Source organism: Macaca nemestrina, chromosome 17 (genome assembly GCF_043159975.1).
Source record: "Macaca nemestrina isolate mMacNem1 chromosome 17, mMacNem.hap1, whole genome shotgun sequence".
In the NCBI taxonomy this organism is placed as follows: Eukaryota; Metazoa; Chordata; class Mammalia; order Primates; family Cercopithecidae; genus Macaca; species Macaca nemestrina.
This window is the reverse complement of record NC_092141.1, coordinates 52332265-52351323: the sequence shown is the minus strand read 5'-3', so window position 1 is coordinate 52351323 and position 19059 is coordinate 52332265. Positions and strand designations below refer to the sequence as shown.

At 39.1% G+C, this 19059-nt stretch overlaps 1 protein-coding gene across 6 annotated transcripts in view; it reads left to right on the top strand.

Moving 5' to 3' along the window:
* Positions 1-19059, top strand: part of LOC105476788 (diacylglycerol kinase epsilon) — a 44140-nt gene that overhangs the window by 10324 nt on the left and 14757 nt on the right. For 5 of the 6 annotated variants that reach the window (XR_011615721.1, XM_011732979.3, XM_011732978.3 and 2 more), the window contains exons 4-11: positions 2316-2435; positions 4891-5034; positions 5647-5804; positions 6135-6186; positions 13329-13442; positions 15370-15441; positions 18355-18482; positions 18706-18817. Coding sequence is in view for 5 of the 6 variants with exons in the window: in XM_011732979.3 (XP_011731281.2) it covers positions 2316-2435; positions 4891-5034; positions 5647-5804; positions 6135-6186; positions 13329-13442; positions 15370-15441; positions 18355-18482; positions 18706-18817 (900 nt within the window). In the remaining variant the exon portion in view is untranslated. The remainder of the gene's footprint in view (positions 1-2315; positions 2436-4890; positions 5035-5646; positions 5805-6134; positions 6187-13328; positions 13443-15369; positions 15442-18354; positions 18483-18705; positions 18818-19059) is intronic. The other variant, XM_071082903.1, reaches the window with a different exon arrangement.

The window sequence follows — 19059 nt, the reverse complement described above, 5'->3', positions numbered from 1 at the left end:
AACCCTACCTAGTTCCTAGAGATTGGTCAAAAATTTTGGCTCTTGAGTTCTTTCATGTCTAAAAGGAAGTTGGAAATGTTATATTGATGGTTTCTAAATCACTGCCTGCATCTGAATGACTTAGGGAGCTTTTTAAAAATACAGATTTCTGAGTAGTACTTTCATTACCATATTTGATTTAGTAGGTATAGGGTAAGTCCAGGAATTCATCTTTTTTTTTTTTTTAAGGTCCTCAGAAGATTCTGATGAACAGTCAGTTTTGGGATTCATGATTATTGTCAGTGAAAAGAAAATAGATTTTCCTCACACCTTGTTCTAAAAATATTTTTCTATTTTGAACTTTATACAGGGTCCCTAGAGATAAGTTTACATTGCACATTAAATGCTCCCACAAGTAATGGTGAACATTAAACCTGTTGACAACAGTTTATAGTATGTAGATATGTGTATGAAATTGATGTAGCTTACTGAATCAGTCTTTATGTAGCTCTTAAGGAAACATTGGCCTGGCGCGGTGGCTCAAGCCTGTAATCCCAGCACTTTGGGAGGCCGAGACGGGTGGATCACGAGGTCAGGAGATAGAGACCATCCTGGCTAACACAGTGAAACCCCGTCTCTACTAAAAAATACAAAAAAAAAAAAAAAAAAAAAACAAAACTAGCCGGGCGAGGTGGCGGGCGCCTGTAGTCCCAGCTACTCAGGAGGCTGAGGCAGGAGAATGGCGTGAACCCGGGAGGCGGAGCTTGCAGTGAGCTGAGATCCGGCCACTGCACTCCAGCAAGGAGGACAGAGTGAGACTCCGTCTCAAAAAAAAAAAAAAAAAAAAAAAAAAAAAAAAAAAAAAAAAAAAAAGGCCGGGCGCGGTGGCTCAAGCCTGTAATCCCAGCACTTTGGGAGGCCGAGACGGGCGGATCACGAGGTCAGGAGATCGAGACCATCCTGGCTAACACGGTGAAACCCCGTCTCTACTAAAAAATACAAAAAAAAACTAGCCGGGCGAGGTGGCGGGCGCCTGTAGTCCCAGCTACTCAGGAGGCTGAGACAGGAGAATGGCCTGAACCCGGGAGGCGAAGCTTGCAGTGAGCTGAGATCCGGCCACTGCACTCCAGCCTGGGCGACAGAGCGAGACTCCGTCTCAAAAAAAAAAAAAAAAAAAAAAGGAAACATTATAAAAATTTATAGGCCGGGCGCAGTGGCTCACGCCTGTAATCCCAGCACTTTGGGAGGCCGAGGCGGGCGGATCACAAGGTCAGGAGATCGAGACCACAGTGAAACCCCGTCTCTACTAAAAATACAAAAAAAAAAATTAGCTGGGCGCGGTTGTGGGCGCCTGTAGTCCCAGCTACTCGGGAGGCTGAGGCAGGAGAATGGCGTGAACCCGGGAGGCGGAGCTTGCAGTGAGCCGAGATCGCGCCACTGCACTCCAGCCTGGGCGACAGAGCGAGACTCCGTCTCAAAAAAAAAAAAAAAAAAAATTATTTATAGATTTATTTTCTAATTGGATATACCAAAATAATTAAACTATTTTATTTTAAAATCGTACCTTTTTCAAATTAAGATCTTATGTCTTACATGTCACCTTTATCAATATTTCTGCAAGGAAAGGGACATTTTAAATTTTTCAAACAATATTGTTTTGACACTTTTTTTAAATGTACAATCTCTTATTTATCTGAGTTCAACCTGAGATCACAAGAGAGGAGAATCTCTTAAGTCAAACCACAGAATAACTTCATTAATGGTTACATCTACAAGGAGAGGGGAAGAAGAAATGGTTACATTGTGAAAAGTATTAATTTCATTTGACTTTGAGCTATTGGAAGTCCAGATTTTTTAATCTGAGTGCCCCATTTTAAAAAAAGAAATAAAACCTTGCAAAATACGCTAGAATACATCCAGTAAAGGAAAATCAAGGTAAAAGATCAGAGAAAAAAATCAGTGTCTATTCTGTGAATGGTTGAAAGTTATAGAAGGACAGATTTTCAGCTCAGTTAAAGTCCAAACTTTCTAATAATTTGATGTAGCAGAGTAATGGGCTGCAAAGTGAGTTCCTTATGTGAGTGTCTGAGCATATGCTGGATGACTTATCTAGAATAATGTAGAAGAGAATTAAACATTGAAAGGGAGCTTAAATTAGTTAGTTTCTGAGGTTCCCTTCCATTCTTAGAATTCTTTGATTTTTATATTGAATTGAGAGAACTGGTATAGTTGTTTTTATTTCAGCAGATTATAGCACCATTGTTCTCAAGGCATGGAAAATGTGTTTTTCATCTTTGAGATTCTAAACCCTTTTCACTCATGGCAATTTCTTTTAGCTAGCCTCTAAGCTTGGAAAGCAATGGACGCCATTAATAATCCTGGCCAACTCTCGTAGTGGAACTAATATGGGAGAAGGACTGTTGGGAGAATTTAGGATCTTGTTGAATCCAGTCCAGGTAACTAAAGAAAAAAACTTCCTTTCTTTATTAATGTTTTAATTTTCCCTAAAATGGAATGGTTATTAATGCTTTAAGTCACTAACCACCTGATCATAGAAAAGAATAATAATTATGAAAAGATCAGCCATTTAAATATGTGGAGAAACAGGAACTCTTGTGGTGGGAATATAAAATGGTACAACCTCTTTAGAAGACATCTTGGCTGTTTCTTAAAAAGTTAAACATAAATTTATTATATCTTCTAGCAATTCCTCTACTAGGAATCTACCCACGTTAAGTGAAAACATATTTCTCACAAAGATTTGCATGAAAATGTTCACAGCAGCATTATTCATGATAGCCAAAAACCATGAACAGCCCAGCTGTTCATGAGCTGATGAGCTGATAAACAGAATGTAGTGAGGCCATACAATGGAATACCATGAAATGACAAAAAGGAACAAACTACTGATACGTACATATTACAATAAATGAACCTCAAAAACATAGAGAAGGCAGATACAAGGGACCTTATATTGTATGACTCCATTTATCTGACTTGTCTAGAAAAGGCAAGTCTGTAGAGGTAGAGAATAGATTATTGGTTGCCTGAGGCTAGGGCTGGAAATGGAGAGTGACTGCAATTGGACATTGAGGGATCTTATTAAAGCAACAAAAATGTTCTAAACTGCATGATGGTGGTGGTTGTGCAATTCAGTGAACTTAATAAAAATTATTGGCTTGTTCACTTCAAATGGGTGAATCTTATATGTAAATTATACCTCAGTTTTAAAAATAAAGGGATCATTAAAATTGAATGTACAACTAGCGACTTTTACTTTGAAAAATTAACCAAAAAACAAAAAAAATTTAAAAAAGGAAAATTAAATAACCTATTGTGTAACAATTAGAAATGCAATGATTTTGTCCTTCCAATTTGTATTTTTTACACTTTCAATATCATACAGCTTAAGAAAATTTTTAAAAATACAGAGAAAATCATTTGCAATTTCTCCATACGAATACATCAGTTTTCTTTGTTCTTGTTTTTTCCATTAATTATCTATGCATTGGCCGGGCGTGGTGGCTCAAGCCTGTAATCCCAGCACTTTGGGAGGCCGAGGCGGGCGGATCACAAGGTCAGGAGATCGAGACCACAGTGAAACCCCGTCTCTACTAAAAATACAAAAAAATTAGCCGGGCGCGGTGGCGGGCGCCTGTAGTCCCAGCTACTCAGGAGGCTGAGGCAGGAGAATGGCGGGAACCCGGGAGGCGGAGCTTGCAGTGAGCTGAGATCGCGCCACTGCACTCCAGCCTGGGCAACAGCGTGAGACTCTGTCTCAAAAAAAAAAAAAAAAAAAAAAATTATCTATGCATTTACTTTACATGTTAACAGTACTGTAACAATAATCTAGATACAAATTTGCATTCTGAATTTTTTTAACTTTAATGGTATAAATATTTTTCCTTGTTTCAACGTTGTCCTCATAATTACATATTTAATGACTAAAATAATTTAATGACTAAAATAATTGAATATCCACTCTCCTACTGTTGAAGGGTAACAGTGTCTCTATGATTGTGTTATAAATAATGCCACAGTGAATATTTTTATACATATTTTTAGGCATTTTTGTCTTTCGAAATATTTTTCTAGGGTCATTGACAGAGTTATGGATTATCAAAGTTACTTGCATTTTTATGTCATTTTCTATGTATTGCAAAATTGCTTTCTAGAAATTTGTACTAACTTACACTGGTGATTTTTTTTTTAAGCCAGTATAAGATATGAAATACTAGTTAAAGGTGAACTTAGCACATTGTGGTTTATGTGAACAGGAAGGAGGCAATGTGGTGTAATAGATAAACTATAACTTTGATTTTTTTTTTTTTTTTTTTTTTTTTGAGACAGAGTCTTGCTCTGTCGCCCAAGCTGGAGTGCAGGGGCATGATCTTGGCTCACTACAACCTCTGCCTCCCAGGTTCAAGTGATTTTCCTACCTCAGCCTCCCAAGTAGCTAGGATCACAAGCACACAGCACCACACTGGCTAATTTTTGTATTTTAATAGAGACAGGATTTCGCCATGTTGGCCAGGCTGGTCTCGAACTCCTGACGTCAAGTGATCCAGCTGCCTTGCCCTTCCAAAGGGCTGGGATTATGGGCGTGAGTTACCACGCCTACCCTTGTATTTCAGCACTTAATTACCTGGAGAGTCACAGGCAAGGAATTTAACCTTCCTGCACCTCAATTTCCAGCCCAATAGAATGAGGCTAACTCTTGCTTTGTAGAGTCAGTGTAGGGGTGAGCTACAATGAATATAAAGAGTCTGGCACAGTGTCTGGCATATTGTTCAGTACATAGTAGCCAGTAATGTTATTTAACTATATCTCTACTCATCTAGAGAGAAATCATCCTTACAGATGAAGGAAAATGTTGGATAAAAATAATTTTTCTTTTTCTTTTGTTTCTAGGTTTTTGATGTAACTAAAACTCCTCCTATCAAAGCCCTACAACTCTGTACTCTTCTTCCGTATTATTCAGCTCGAGTACTTGTTTGTGGAGGGGATGGGACTGTAGGGTGGGTCCTGGATGCAGTTGATGACATGAAAATTAAGGTATTAGTCTTTAAGAACTACTACAGAAGGACTTCTAAGATAAATATACTATGCATATATATATATGGGTTTTTTGTTTGTTTGTTTTTTTGAGATACAGTCTCGCACTGTCACCCAGGCTGGAGTGCAGTGGCGCAAACACAGCTAACTGCAACCTCCGTCTCTCAGGTTCAAGCCATCCTCCCACCTCAGCCTACAAAGTTGCTGGGACTATAAGTGTGCGCTACCATGCCTGGCTACTTTTTGTGTTTTTTGTAGAGACAGGGTTTCACCATGTTGCCTGGGCTGCTGTCAAACTCCTGGGCTCAAGCAATCCTCCCACCTTGGCCTCCCAAAGTGCTGAGATTACAGGGGTGAGCCACCATGCCCAACCTAATATGGAATATTTTTACTTTATATTTTTTATTATGCAGATAAATATTAGACATTGCCAGCTCCAAATAGTTAAAAATGAGATGTTTTGATTAAGCAATTAGCACAAGCTTTAGCAAAACAACATACAGTTGTTATATTTGTATTCTTACTGTTTTGGTCTTAATAAATTTTGTAAAGTATTATTACCCAGCAAATAGTCTGCAGAGAAAAATCTAAAACGTATCTTCCATATTCTAGGGACAAGAAAAGTACATTCCACAAGTTGCAGTCTTGCCTCTGGGAACAGGCAACGATCTATCCAATACATTGGGTTGGGGTACAGGTTATGCTGGAGAAATTCCAGTTGCACAGGTTTTGCGAAATGTAATGGAAGCAGATGGAATTAAACTAGATCGGTAAGTTACATTTCCCCAAAAAGTAGATTTCTTGAGATTTAGCCATCATTGTTTGGTTTACAAATGAAGACTTGTGTAGGTGAAATGTGCCATGTAATTTAAATGTGAAAGACGATACTCGTTGTACTTATACATAGATACTGGTGTTTTGTTTTATTATGTAAGAGCCAAAGTAATAAGTTACACTGAGTACTTATCCCTAAATTTGCATGCTTATATACATGTGGTTACTTTTTTAGATGGTATTTTAATAGAAAACCTTCATTTATCCAAACATCCAGAGTACAGGGTTTATTCTAAAAAGTGTTTTTTTCAACTTCTGTTTTTTAGATGGAAAGTTCAAGTAACAAATAAAGGATACTACAACTTAAGAAAACCCAAGGTATGTTGTTAGTGTCTCAGTTGCAAGTAGTTTCAGCTTCATTGCACAAGATACGGCACTCTGTGGTGGGATACAGAGACCTGGTGCTTATCTCAAGGGAGCTGGCTATGGAGCAGAACAGAAACTTACATGCTTACCTCACAAGCTGGACTGTAAATGTGTTACGGGAGTACACCTGTTCTACCTAGCTGATGTGGCTGAGAAGATTCAGAGGAAGTGATATGGGAATTGGTCCTTAAAAAAGCAAAGGACTTTCCAGGCAGAGAGTGCAAAGCATGGTTAGCAAGTAGCAAATAATACAGAGAGAGCAGATCTGTATTTTTAAAAGATACTCTGGAGATAATGTGAAAATAGCTTAGAAGCCTGTACTAGGCAGAATCAGGATGAGGACAATGCAAAGACATTTTAGAGGTAGAATTAATCAGTACTTAACAACTGATTAGTATAAAGGGAAGAGAGAAAATACATATTACTACTAGATTTCTAGTTTTTATAACTGGATATATGGAAATGACTATAAGAAAAATACCAAAAATACCAAGTTTCAGGTTTGGGTAGGAAGAAAATGAGATAGAATTGAGCATATCAATCTAAAAGTCTTTGAAGTGTTGAACAAGAAGTTGGAAGTTTAGGCTTATTGCTCAGGAATAAAGACAGAGCTAGAGATGCAGATTGAGGAATCTAGACTGGGTTAGAAAGTAAAATAAACTGGGGTGGGAGCGGGGGAGTAGCCCAAGTTGTGGGATTCATGCCCGTAGTTATCAGCCTTTGAACTGAAACTTTATTTCTGATAATTGTTTAAATGCTGAGAATATGGGGAGTGAGAAGGGAAAAGAGGGTCAAGAACTACATCTTTTTTTTTTCTTTCTTTTATTTTGGAGACAAGGTCTCGGTCTGTCACTCAAGCTGGAGTGCGGTATTGTGATGACAGCTCACTGCAGCCTCGACCTCTGGGACCAAGCGATCCTCCCACCTCAGCCTCCCAAGTAGCTGGGACCACCAGCATGTGCCACCATGCCCAGATAGTTTTTATTTTTGTTTCTGTTTGGTAGAGAGAGGGTCTCCCTATATTGTCCAGGCTGATCTCGAACTCCTAGGCTCAAGCAGTCCTCCCTCCTCAGCCTTCTGAAGTATTGGGATCAGGCATGAGCCACTGTGTCCAGCCACAAACTACATCTTGAAAATAGGTACATTTAGGTGACACAGATTAAGAGAGGCCACTAAGGGAAACTAAAGAGTGTAGTAAGTAAATAAGGAGAAAACAGAGAAAGAGGATTACAGTAGGTGGGTGATAAACAGCCAAATTAAAGCAGACTTTAAAGAAGAGCATTTGGGGAACTCATGCATGTTTCTTTGCTTCTCTCTCTCCTTGCCACTAAAATCCCTCTAAAATGGGGATACAGATCTTGTATAGATCTTTGAGAAGGCACAAAACCTTAAGGAGAAAGAGATCACAGCAGTCTTCAGAAGCCAAAACTAGGAAGGTTCACATAATTGAAAAAAGCTCAAAAGTGCCTACACTGCAGAAAACCAAGAAAGAAACCAGTTTATTGAGCAGAACCAAGCAAAGGCTTAGGAATTCAGGTCACTACATCACTCAGAGAGCAGTAGTATAGAGTGGGTCTGAAAATAGAAGGAGTGAGCCAAAGAAGCTGTTTGTCCCCTTTCCCCAGCTTCACGTGGTCATTTACTACCCTCCTCAACTCAGGTAGTAGATTGGAGGTTTACTCTGGAAAGTTTAGAGAGTCTCTAGCCAGCTAATGCCATACTGAAAACAGATTTAGTGCAAAGTGAGATCACTGGCCTTTTTCATCCACTCAACTTCAAGAATAGTGGCAGAGAGTATTTCTCTCTGGGAAGCTAACTTGCCCAAGGAAAAAATTAACAGGTACCAATATTTGGGTGTCCCCTAGCAAAAGGACCAGATTTTTGCACTGTAGTCCTATAATGAAGCTTATACTGTAGCAAGACCTGCTTTTGGATGCAAAGTTCACAGTTTGCCTTTTTTGCCTTACTCTTAAAACATGAACATATACAGCCAAGGATTGGAGGCACAAGCAGGCATTTAAGGAAAGCCTCTATCATGAGAGAGCCCCAAATAAGAAGAAAGAATTATAGGAAACACAGTCCAGGAAGCTGAAGGAAGTCAGGGAGTGGGACTAATGTTCTCAGAAAAACATGAAAATATTTATAGAACAGGGTTCTATAAAAGGAACATTCAGAAACACACACCTCAAAAAAGGCTCTGACAAACTAAAATTCAGTATCAGATTGGAAAGTACAATTGAAGACACCACTCAGAAAATACAACAAAAAGCAAAGGAACTGGACATGGGGGCACACGCCTGTAGTCCCAGCAACTCAGGAGGCTGAAGCCAGAAGATTGCTTGAGTCCAAGAGTTCAAGGCTGCAGTGAGCTATCATCGCGCCACTGCAGCCTGGGTGACAGAGTGCAGATGAGACCCCCATCTCTAAAAAAAGAGAAAAAGAATAAGTAATATTTAAAATTTAAAAATCGGGTGCGGTGGCTCATGCCTGTAATCCCAGCACTCTGGGAGACTGAGGCAGGCAGATCATGAGGTCAGGAGTTTTGAGACCAGTCTGGCCAACATGGGGAAACCCCGTCTTTACTAAAAATACAAAAATTAGCCAGGTGTGGTCGTGGGTGCCTGTAATCCCAGCTACTTGGGAGGCTGAGGCAGGAGAATTGCTTGAACCCGGGAGGCAGAGGGTGCAGCGAGCCAAGATCGCGCCACTCTACTCCAGCCTGGGCAACAGAGCAAGACTCCATCTCAAAAAAAAAAAAATCAAGAAATAATCTGATTATGTTACTTAGAAATATAGAGATAAATACCAGAAGAAAAAACTATGGAAAGAGCTGTGGGAACAGGAATTACAAATGAGGAGTAGACAGAAAATTGCAGTGTTTCCTTTGAAGCCTTGTAGAACTATATAGCTTTTTAAAGTGGATTGCTTTGATTTATTTAAAAAAAATTAAACATAAAAAAAAGAAAGTATTGGAGATCCTTTAAAATGGTTCCTGTGCTCAGAAGTATTTGTCAGTTATCATAGTGCCTGAAATACCAACATTAGAGATGTGTTTCTCTTTTTGATAGAAGCCAATCTAATAGGTACGAGGTGATAGCTCATTGTGGTTTCCATTTGCAATTCTCTCATGATTAGAAATGTTCAGCATTTTTCCATATGCAGGTTGAATATCCCTTATCCAAAAAAAGGTTGTGACCAGAAGTATTTCAGATTTCTGATTTTTTTGGATTTTGGAATATGTGCAGAATATATACCCGTTGAGCATTTCTAATCTGAAAAGCTGAAATCCAAAATGCTCCCATGAGCATTTCCTCTGAGTGTCATGTCAGTGTTCAAAAAGTTTCAGATTTGGGGACATTTCAGATTTCAGATGTTCATATTAGGGATGCTGAACCTGTATCTGTTGGCCATTTTTATGTCTTTTGAGAAATGTCTCTTCAAGTCCTTTTGCCCATTTTTTAATAAGATTATTGGTTGTTACTGAGTAGCTTGAGTTCCTTCTACATTTTGGAGATTAGTTCCTAATTGAGTGTATGATTTACAGATATTTTCTCCCAAGCTGTGGGTTGCCTCTTCACTCTTGTTTTCCTTTGCTGTAGAATCTTTTTAGTGTGATGCAATCCCTTTTGTCTATGTTTACTTTTATTGCCTGTGCTTTTGAGGTCATATCAAACCAAATAACTGCCCAGGCCAATGTCATGAAGCTTTTTTCTTACATTTTCTTTTAGTACTTTTATAGTTTCAGGTTGTACATTTAAGTCTTTAATCCATTTTGAGTTGATTTTTTATAATGGGTAAAATAAGGGTTGATTTTCATTGTTCTGCATGTGGATATCCAGCTTTCCCAGTACCATTTATTGATGAGACTCTCCTTTCCCTATTGTATGTTCTCGGCACCTTTGTCAGAAATCAATTGGCCATTGATATGTGTATTTATTTTGGGCTTTCCTATCCTATCTCATTGGTCAGTAATAACAAGTGTTGGCAAGGATGTGGAGAAGACAGAATCCTTATACACTATTGGTATTGCAAATTAATACAACCATTTTGGGAAACAATATGGAGGTTTCTCAAAAAACTGAAACTAGAATTACCATTTGTTCCAGCAATTCCATTTATAGATACATACCCAAAGGAATTGAAATCAGTATATCAAACAGATGTCCATGCTGCCATGTTCATTGCAGCGTTATGTACAATAGCCAAGATGCAGAAATAACCTAAGTGCCCATCAGTGAATGAATGGTTTTTTTAAATATGCCATATATACACAATGGAAAACTATTCAGACTTTAAAAAAAAAGAAAAGGAAAATCTATCATTCTCGGCAATATAGCTGAACCTAGGGGACATTATGTTAAATAAATAAACCAGGCCCAGAAAGACAAATATTGTATGATGTCACTTATATGTGGAATCTAAAAAATCAAAACTCAAAGTTGAGAGTAGAGTGATGGTTACCAGAGGCTGTAGAGGGTAGGAGAGTAGATGGAGAAAGGGGAGACATTGGTTAACAGGTAAAAAGTTAGATAGGAAGAATAAGTTCTGCTGTTGCACAGCTTGGTGACTATAGATAATGTATATTTTCAAATTGCTAAAAGAGGTTTTTTGTTTTTGGGGGGTTTTTTGAGACGGTCTCACTCCATTGACCAAGTTGGAGTGCAGTGGTGTGATCACAGCTCACTGCAGCCTAGACTTCTTGCGCTCAAGTGATCTTCCCATCTTAGCCTCATTAGTAACTGGGACTACAGGCACATGCCACCACATCCGGCCAATTTTATTTTTATTATTTTCAATAGAGACAAGATTTGTCTGTGTTGCCCAGACTGGTCTCAAACTCCTGAGCTCAAGCAGTCCACCCACCCCAGCCTCCCGAGTGCTGGGATTATAAGTGTGAGCCTAAAAGAGAGGATTTTAAATGTTCTCACCACAAATAAATGATAAATATTTGAGGTGATGGATATGCAAAAAAAAAAAAAAAAAAAGATGTATTTCTCATTCATACCAGGATGTATTACTATTCAGTAATAAAATGGAGCTGAGTATTTAGAAATATTTATCAGAGATCATTCCTCCAAAGAAAGATGGACAAAGTTTTATACCAGTTAGATGATTCAAATAAAAAGACATGTTCTTCAGCCATTTGCTGTCAAAAATAAATACACTACAATCAAGTAGTGTCTGCTTACCTCTATAGAAGAACATCCAAACAATCAAATACAAGAAGGAACTTCATTTATCTATACATTCAGGCAAGTATTTTGTGCCCGTCTGGTGCCAGGCACTGTCCTAGGTGCTGGAGTTTCAGTGATGAAGGCCTTGCCCTCATGAAGCTTATATTACCCCACTCTTAGTTTCTGAATAAAGGACGCCTAGAAAACTAGAAAAAAAATTCAGTTAAAAAATAAGGCACATTAATGTACATTGACATATTTTATTTAAAATAAGATGTTTGGGCCGGGCGCGGTGGCTCAAGCCTGTAATCCCAGCACTTTGGGAGGCCGAGGCGGGCGGATCACAAGGTCAGGAGATCGAGACCACAGTGAAACCCCGTCTCTACTAAAAATACAAAAAAAAATTAGCCGGGCGCGGTGGCGGGCGCCTGTAGTCCTAGCTACTCAGGAGGCTGAGGCAGGAGAATGGCGTGAACCCAGGAGGCGGAGCTTGCAGTGAGCCGAGATCGCGCCACTGCACTCCAGCCTGGGCAACAGCGTGAGACTCCGTCTCAAAAAAAAATAAATAAATAAATAAAATAAAATAAAATAAGATGTTTATGGGTTTTGTTTAAAAGAAAAACTAGGATTGAAAATTATATTTTGGCAGTGAAGGGACAGACATTTAGTTCCATAAGAGATGAATGGGAAAAGGATAAAAAGAACAAATGACCAAATTTAGACTTAACCATCAAAAGGAGGAAGAGCATCTTTGATTTGGAGGAAAAAGGTACACTTGAGTAAAGTCAGAATGTTTAGATGGCAGAAAGAGAGCAGGAGAATTCATACCTTTCATACCTGAGGATCTCATTTTTTTCAGTGAGGCAAGAATCAAGATCATCTGAACATAACGAAGGCAAGGGAGCAAGTTACCAGGGACTTGAAGAGAGTTGTAAATTTTGAAATAAACCACTAGGGAATACAAGAAAGGGGTCATCGAAAGGGTTACTGTGTCCTATTAGCGATTGTGTCCAGCCATCCTTAGAAATAACTTTGTAACAGGATCATAATTATGAGATTCTTACCAGCAATGTCCAGCAACCTGGAAATAGAGCAGAGAAAACAGTTTGATTTAGAGAAGATTAACAAGTAAGGCTGGCCAGGCGCGGTGGCTCACGCCTGTAATCCCAGCACTATGGGAGGCTGAGGTGGGCGAATCATGAGGTCAGGAGCTTGAGACCAGCCTGGCCAACATGGTGAAACCCCATCTCTACTAAAAATACAAAAAAAGTAGCCAGGCATGGTGGCGGGCACCTGTAATTCCAGCTACTCGGGAGGCTGAGGCAGGAGAATCGCTTGAACCCGGAAGGCAGAGGTTGCAGAGAGCTGAGGTTGCGCCACTGCATTCCAGCCCGGCGACAGTCTGAGACTCTGTCTCAAAAAAAAAACAAAGCTAAATTGAGAAGAGGTCAAGAGAGTGTTGGAACGAAGGATGGTGTTGAGTACAGTCGTTGAAATGGTTGACCTTGGAATCCAGGCCGCATTGGGAAGTAAGATAAATTAAGGTGAGACCAGTAGCCTGGGTTGGGACTAATAGAAGCTGAGAGCTTGGAGGCTGTGATAAATGTAAAGAGCAAATGTAATGGAAACACAGGCATGAAAAGCCTGGAAGCATCAAGTAGAGCCATTCTAGATGGTAAGGTCTGAGGTGTAGCATATAAAACAGAAATGGAATATGAGATTCACATCTGTAGTTATCAGCCTTAAATGGAAGCTTTATTTCTGGTAACGTCACCGGACAGTATAAAATGGCCATGTGAAAAGTAAATGCAGAAAGCATCTCCCTTTACAAAAGAACACAAATACTAAGATTGACATTTAATTATGACTCAGGCTTAGGTGGAATCATAGTCTGTTGCTTATTCTTACCCTTTCTCACAGGAATTCACAATGAACAACTATTTTTCTGTTGGACCTGATGCTCTCATGGCTCTCAATTTTCATGCTCATCGTGAGAAGGCACCATCTCTGTTTTCTAGCAGAATTCTTAATAAGGTGTGTTGGATAAAATAACATTTCCTGCTTATCACTGAAGGTACAGTAAAAATCAATAGTTCAATTATATTTAGCACTTTTAGATTCAGATTTAATTAACTTTTTACCTGCTCTGTTTTGTGTAGGATCGTCAAATTAGATCTTTTTTTTAAATTAGATCTTTAAATGTACTTTAGCAGGCCGGGCACAGTGGCTCATGCCTGTAATCTTAGCACTTTGGGAGGCGGAGGCAGGTGGATCACTTGAGGTCAGGAGTTCAAGACCTGCCTGGCCAACTTGGTGAAACCCTGTCTCTACTAAAAATACAAATTTAGCCGGGCGTGGTGGCAGGTGTCTGTAATCCCAGCCACTCAGGAGGCTGAGGTAGGAGAATCTCTTGAAACCAGGAGGCAAAGGTTGCAGTGAACTTAGATCATACCACTGCACTCCAGCCTGGGCAACAGAATGAAGCTCCATCTCAAAGAACAAAACAAAACAACTTTATCAAAGTATAACATAATTCTAACAATTTTTTTAAATTCAAATTTGGGGTGTTTTATAGCATATTTTGCTTAGATGGCAACTAAATGGAATATATGATAGTTTATCTTAAATGGCAGCTAAAATTGGAAGGAAATTTTAGGCAGACTAAATTTTTGGTGAGGTCATTAATGGAACAGTAGATTTCATTGGTTTGAAAAACCTCCAGAAGGCAGATGAGATAAAGAAAAGAGAAGCTTGTTTGCCACAGCTTTGAACTAAGGTCATATCTGGTTTCTAGTACAGTTGATTCCTTTGATGTAGTTTTGCTTAGGAATTTTTTAAATAACGTTTGGTGATTGACCAACAGGATATCAAAAATAAATGCAAAGCAATTGTGTTCCTGGTTCTGTTTTACAAATATTTCAAGTTTTGAAATAGTTCCCTTTTATTAATGTAGTTACTAAGGTAATATGTATTACTATTTATACAATTGATAATTAACTCATCTCAGTCCTTACATCAATCTTTCTGTATTCGAAAGTGATTAGAAAATGTTTGTTAGATTAATATGCATTACTCTTCTTAAGTAATCTGAGGTACTAGGAAAAAGTGGAATTTTCTAACTTGAATATTTTTCTTTATAAAATACAACTTTTTTGATAAATTGGGAGAAAACACCATTTAGAAACAAATCACTTGTAGGTTGGGTGTGGTGGCTCATGCCTGTAATCCCAGCACTTTGAGAGGCCAAGGTGGGCAGATCACGAGGTCAGGAGATCAAGACCATCCTGGGCAACATGGTGAAACCCCGTCTCTACTAAAAATACAAAAATTAGCCAGATGTGGTGGTGCACGCCTGTAGTCCCAGCTCCTTGGGAGACTGAGGCAGGAGAATCGCTTGAACTCGGGAGCCAGAGGTTGCAGTGGACCGAGATCGCACAACTGCACTCCAGCCTGGTGACAGAGCAAGACTCCATCTCAAAAAAAAAAGAAAAAACCACTTCTATCCCACATTTCCCCTGAGAAAGAGACTAATTACACTTAAATGAAATGGCCTGTATTGTCATCTTCCATAAAAGAAGGATGAGTAACCACAGTTCACCTAGAACTTTTAAACTATTAATAGCTTAAGAGAATAAAATGTGAAATAACAAATGATGCCAAAAGTATCTATGATATATTAAAGGCATTTTTACATTGTGTTTTAATTATAGATTTCCATTGCTGCTCCTAGTGGATTCCAATTTTACCCTTTGAAATTACTAGAATGGAGGTGTTGGATAGGGCCAGAGGGTGCACATCAAAAGTATCCCTTTTGGTTGCCCTTCTTTTCATCAGCATCTAGTCTACCGTAAGGAAAATGTGCTTCAACATTCTTGAAGGGAGCTTTGATACAGTGTATTTTTTCTTAATGTTTACAGGGTTAGACTGTTTTAATATTATGTTTTCTGTCCATTTTTCATAGGCGGTTTACTTATTTTATGGAACCAAAGATTGTTTAGTGCAAGAATGTAAAGATTTGAATAAAAAAGTTGAGGTAAGCTATTAACTCTTTTTATTTTTTAAAGTTTTAGGTGGTCTCTGGATTATGAAGACGTTTTAAAAAGAAATGCTAAACTAACTTTCTGTTAATATATTTTGCCAGCATACATAGAGTATTTATTTGTGTGCCAGGCACTTTGCTACATGCTTTATACACATTGTCCCTCTAAATTCTCTCCACAATTCTATAAGGCATGTATTATATATTTACATTATACAGAAAACTATTTTGAATGAAGTAATTTGCCCAAATTCTCTCATTTAATGCCTAAATACACATGTGATCAAGATGTGAACCCAGATTTATGTAAATCCAGAATCTGTTTATTAGGATGAATGGCCTCCATTCATACATGATAAATAATTTACAGTTATCTAATACAGTGCCTGACTCAACATAAAGACACAGAGGAAGTTTAAATGGAAAGTTTAATTCAGATTACTTTTGTGGGGTATCTCTCTTACATACCAAAATAAAAATGTGTAAATAGTAAAAATAGAATATTAATGATTGCTTATTGCGAGAGCATCTCTGACGTTATGATATGGCAGTCTTATATATATTCCTTGCTTGATTCCAAAAAGAATCTGTAATGGTTAATAGCAACAACAAAGACGTTAATTCAGAGCAACCTAGAACTGATAAAATAAAGAGATCATAAACAGCTTGGGAAAGGAGACAATGAGCAGGGAGTAAGGAGGCTGATTATACATTAGTCAAGGAAACATGTTGCCGTTAGGCATAACGTTTAGCTCAGAGTCTCTAGGCAGCCATGGCGTAGAAGCAAGAACAACATTTTCTGTTAAAAAGAGTGTTACGGCCGGGCGCGGTGGCTCGCACGTGTAATCCCAGCACTTTGGGAGGCCGAGGCAGGCAGATCACAAGGTCAGGAGATCGAGACTGTCTTGGCTAACATGGTGAAACCCCGTCTCTACTAAAAATACAAAAAAAAATTAGCCGGGCGTGGTGGTGGGCGCCTGTAGTCCCAGCTACTCTGGAGGCTGAGGCAGGAGAATGGTGTGAACCCGGGAGGCGGAGCTTGCAGTGAGCAGAGATCGCGCCACTGCACTCCAGCCTGGGTGACAGAGCGAGACTCCGTCTCAAAAAAAAAAAAAAAAAAAGTGTTATGTTACTTTATCATATTTTATTTTTCTTGGCTTTGATAGTATTGGTAGAGTAAAGCATGCAAGCACATAAAATAAAGACCTTTATTTTATTGTCTGACATTTTATTTATATAAAAATACAAATACTTTTAATTATACAGAAATAAAATAAACTGTATTTACATACCTACAAAATAGTCATTGTCCTCGATACTGGACGTACAGTGATAAATCCCTTGCTCTACATTTACAGTCTAGGGTGAAGAAAGGTATTTAAACCAGTCTGGGCACAGTGGCTCATGCCTGTAATCCCAGCACTTTGAGAGGCCAAGGTGGGAGGATTGCTTGAGGCAAGGAGACTAGCCTGGGCAACATAGTGATACTCCACTTTTACAAAAAATAAAAATAGCTGAGCATAGTGGCATGTACCTGTGGTCCTAGCTGATCAGGAGGCTGAGGCAGAAGGATCACTTGAACCCAGCAGGCAGAGGCTACAGTAAGCCGTGATTGTACCACTGCACTCCAGCCTGGGTGACAGATTGAGACCCTGTCTCCAAGAAAAAACCAAAAAGATATTTCACACATTGCAATGCAGTATGAGACGTTATGTAAGAAAAGCATGTGGTCTTACAGGAATAAATAACTGCAATACGTAACCTAGGAGCTACAGAGACTAGGGAAGGTGGCAGTCTTTCTGGAAGAAGTGACAAGATGGAATCTGAAAATAAGTAAGAGTTAGCTAAGAGGAGGAGGAGGGTAAGATTGCTGTAGGCTAAAAACAGCATGTGCAAAAGACCCAGAGGCGCACATGGCATGTTTGAGTGAGTTCAAGCTGGAGCATAGCTTTCAGGAAGGAAAGTGACAAGAGCTGAGGCTAGAGAGATGGACAGAAGTCAAATCACAGAGTGTCATATTTGCCTGGTATTGGAGTTTGGATTTCATCATGGGCATTGCAGGGTTGAAGTGAAGCCATTGAAGGGCTGTAATTAGAGGATGACATATTTGCATTTTTAAAATGTCAATCCAATTGCTCTATGAGGGATGCATAGGAAAGTAACGCTAGAGGCAGATAGGCTAGATAGGAACTTTTAGGGAAGAAATGGTGGAGAGAGAGAAAGACATAGAAATAGCATCAACTGTTTTTAGTGATTAAGGGGATGTGGAGGGTAAAAAGTCAAAGAAATCAAAGATAACTGGCAGGTTTCTGGCTTAAACAGCTGGGTTGGGGGTGAGTTAACCTACTTACTAGGAAAGAGTAAGTAAGAGTTAGCTAAGAGAAGGAGGAGGGGAAGATTGTTACTCTTTCCTGGTAAGTACATTGGGGAACAGGGAACAGATTGCAGAAAAGTTGCTTGTTCAATTTTTTACATAGGAGTTTTTGGTGCCAGTTCATGGACATGTTTTGGAGGCAGTGGATAGATAGATCTGGCCCAGTTTACTTTCCTGAAAAGGAACATCCAGGGAAGTAGAGTCTGTGGTTCCCAGGAAGCAAAGGGAAAGAAGATTTTAGGAAAAGAGGAAGGGGGTCAGCAAGTGTCAGGTACTACTGAAACAGCAATTTAGATAAGGCCTGAAAAAATCGCAGGGCTCAACAAAAAGGACATTATTGATGATGTTGCAAGCAGTTCCACTGAAGAGATAGAAAAGGCCAGATGAGAGGCCCTGAGTGAGAGGTAGGGAGCATCTTCTACATGTGCGTCTCTCACATATAAGCACATTTATGAAAATAGATGTGAATTCTAAATGGATGTGTATGGAAATCATGTACCCTGTAGTCACTATCTGTTTGTATTTCTTTAAAGCTAGAACTGGATGGTGAGCAAGTAGCACTGCCCAGCTTGGAAGGTATTATAGTTCTGAACATTGGTTACTGGGGCGGTGGCTGCAGACTATGGGAAGGGATGGGAGACGAGACTTACCCTCTAGCCAGGTATGTACATTTGTGGTCTGTTTTTTTATGTCACTATTTTATTTAAAGCAATCTCTTGTTTATAGACTTTAACATTTTTCCTTAAATTTTCTTTTTTGTATATCTCATTAGTTATAGTATTTTTAAAGTTGATGGTCCAACTGTGTTAAAAAGTAATTGCTCTAGCATAACTGATTTTGTTTTATTGCATCATATAATCCGTATTTTCTGTTTCCAATTTTAGGCATGACGATGGTCTACTGGAAGTCGTTGGAGTATATGGGTCTTTCCACTGTGCTCAGATTCAAGTAAAACTGGCGAATCCTTTTCGAATAGGACAGGCACATACAGTGAGGGTAGGTGAAATATGGCTGTAACAGGCTAATTTGTCCCAATCCATTTCTAAGCTGTTGATACGTAAAGTATACATGCCATACCTTTCTTTAAACCGTGGTTTATGGCTCATGCAGCTGGTCACTGTACACCAGGGGCTAGAGTGGGATGAGGAAGAAACAGAAACATGGCTCAAGCTCCATGAGATAAAACATTCACTTGAAAAAAGAATTCCTTGGCCGGGCGCGGTGGCTCAAGCCTGTAA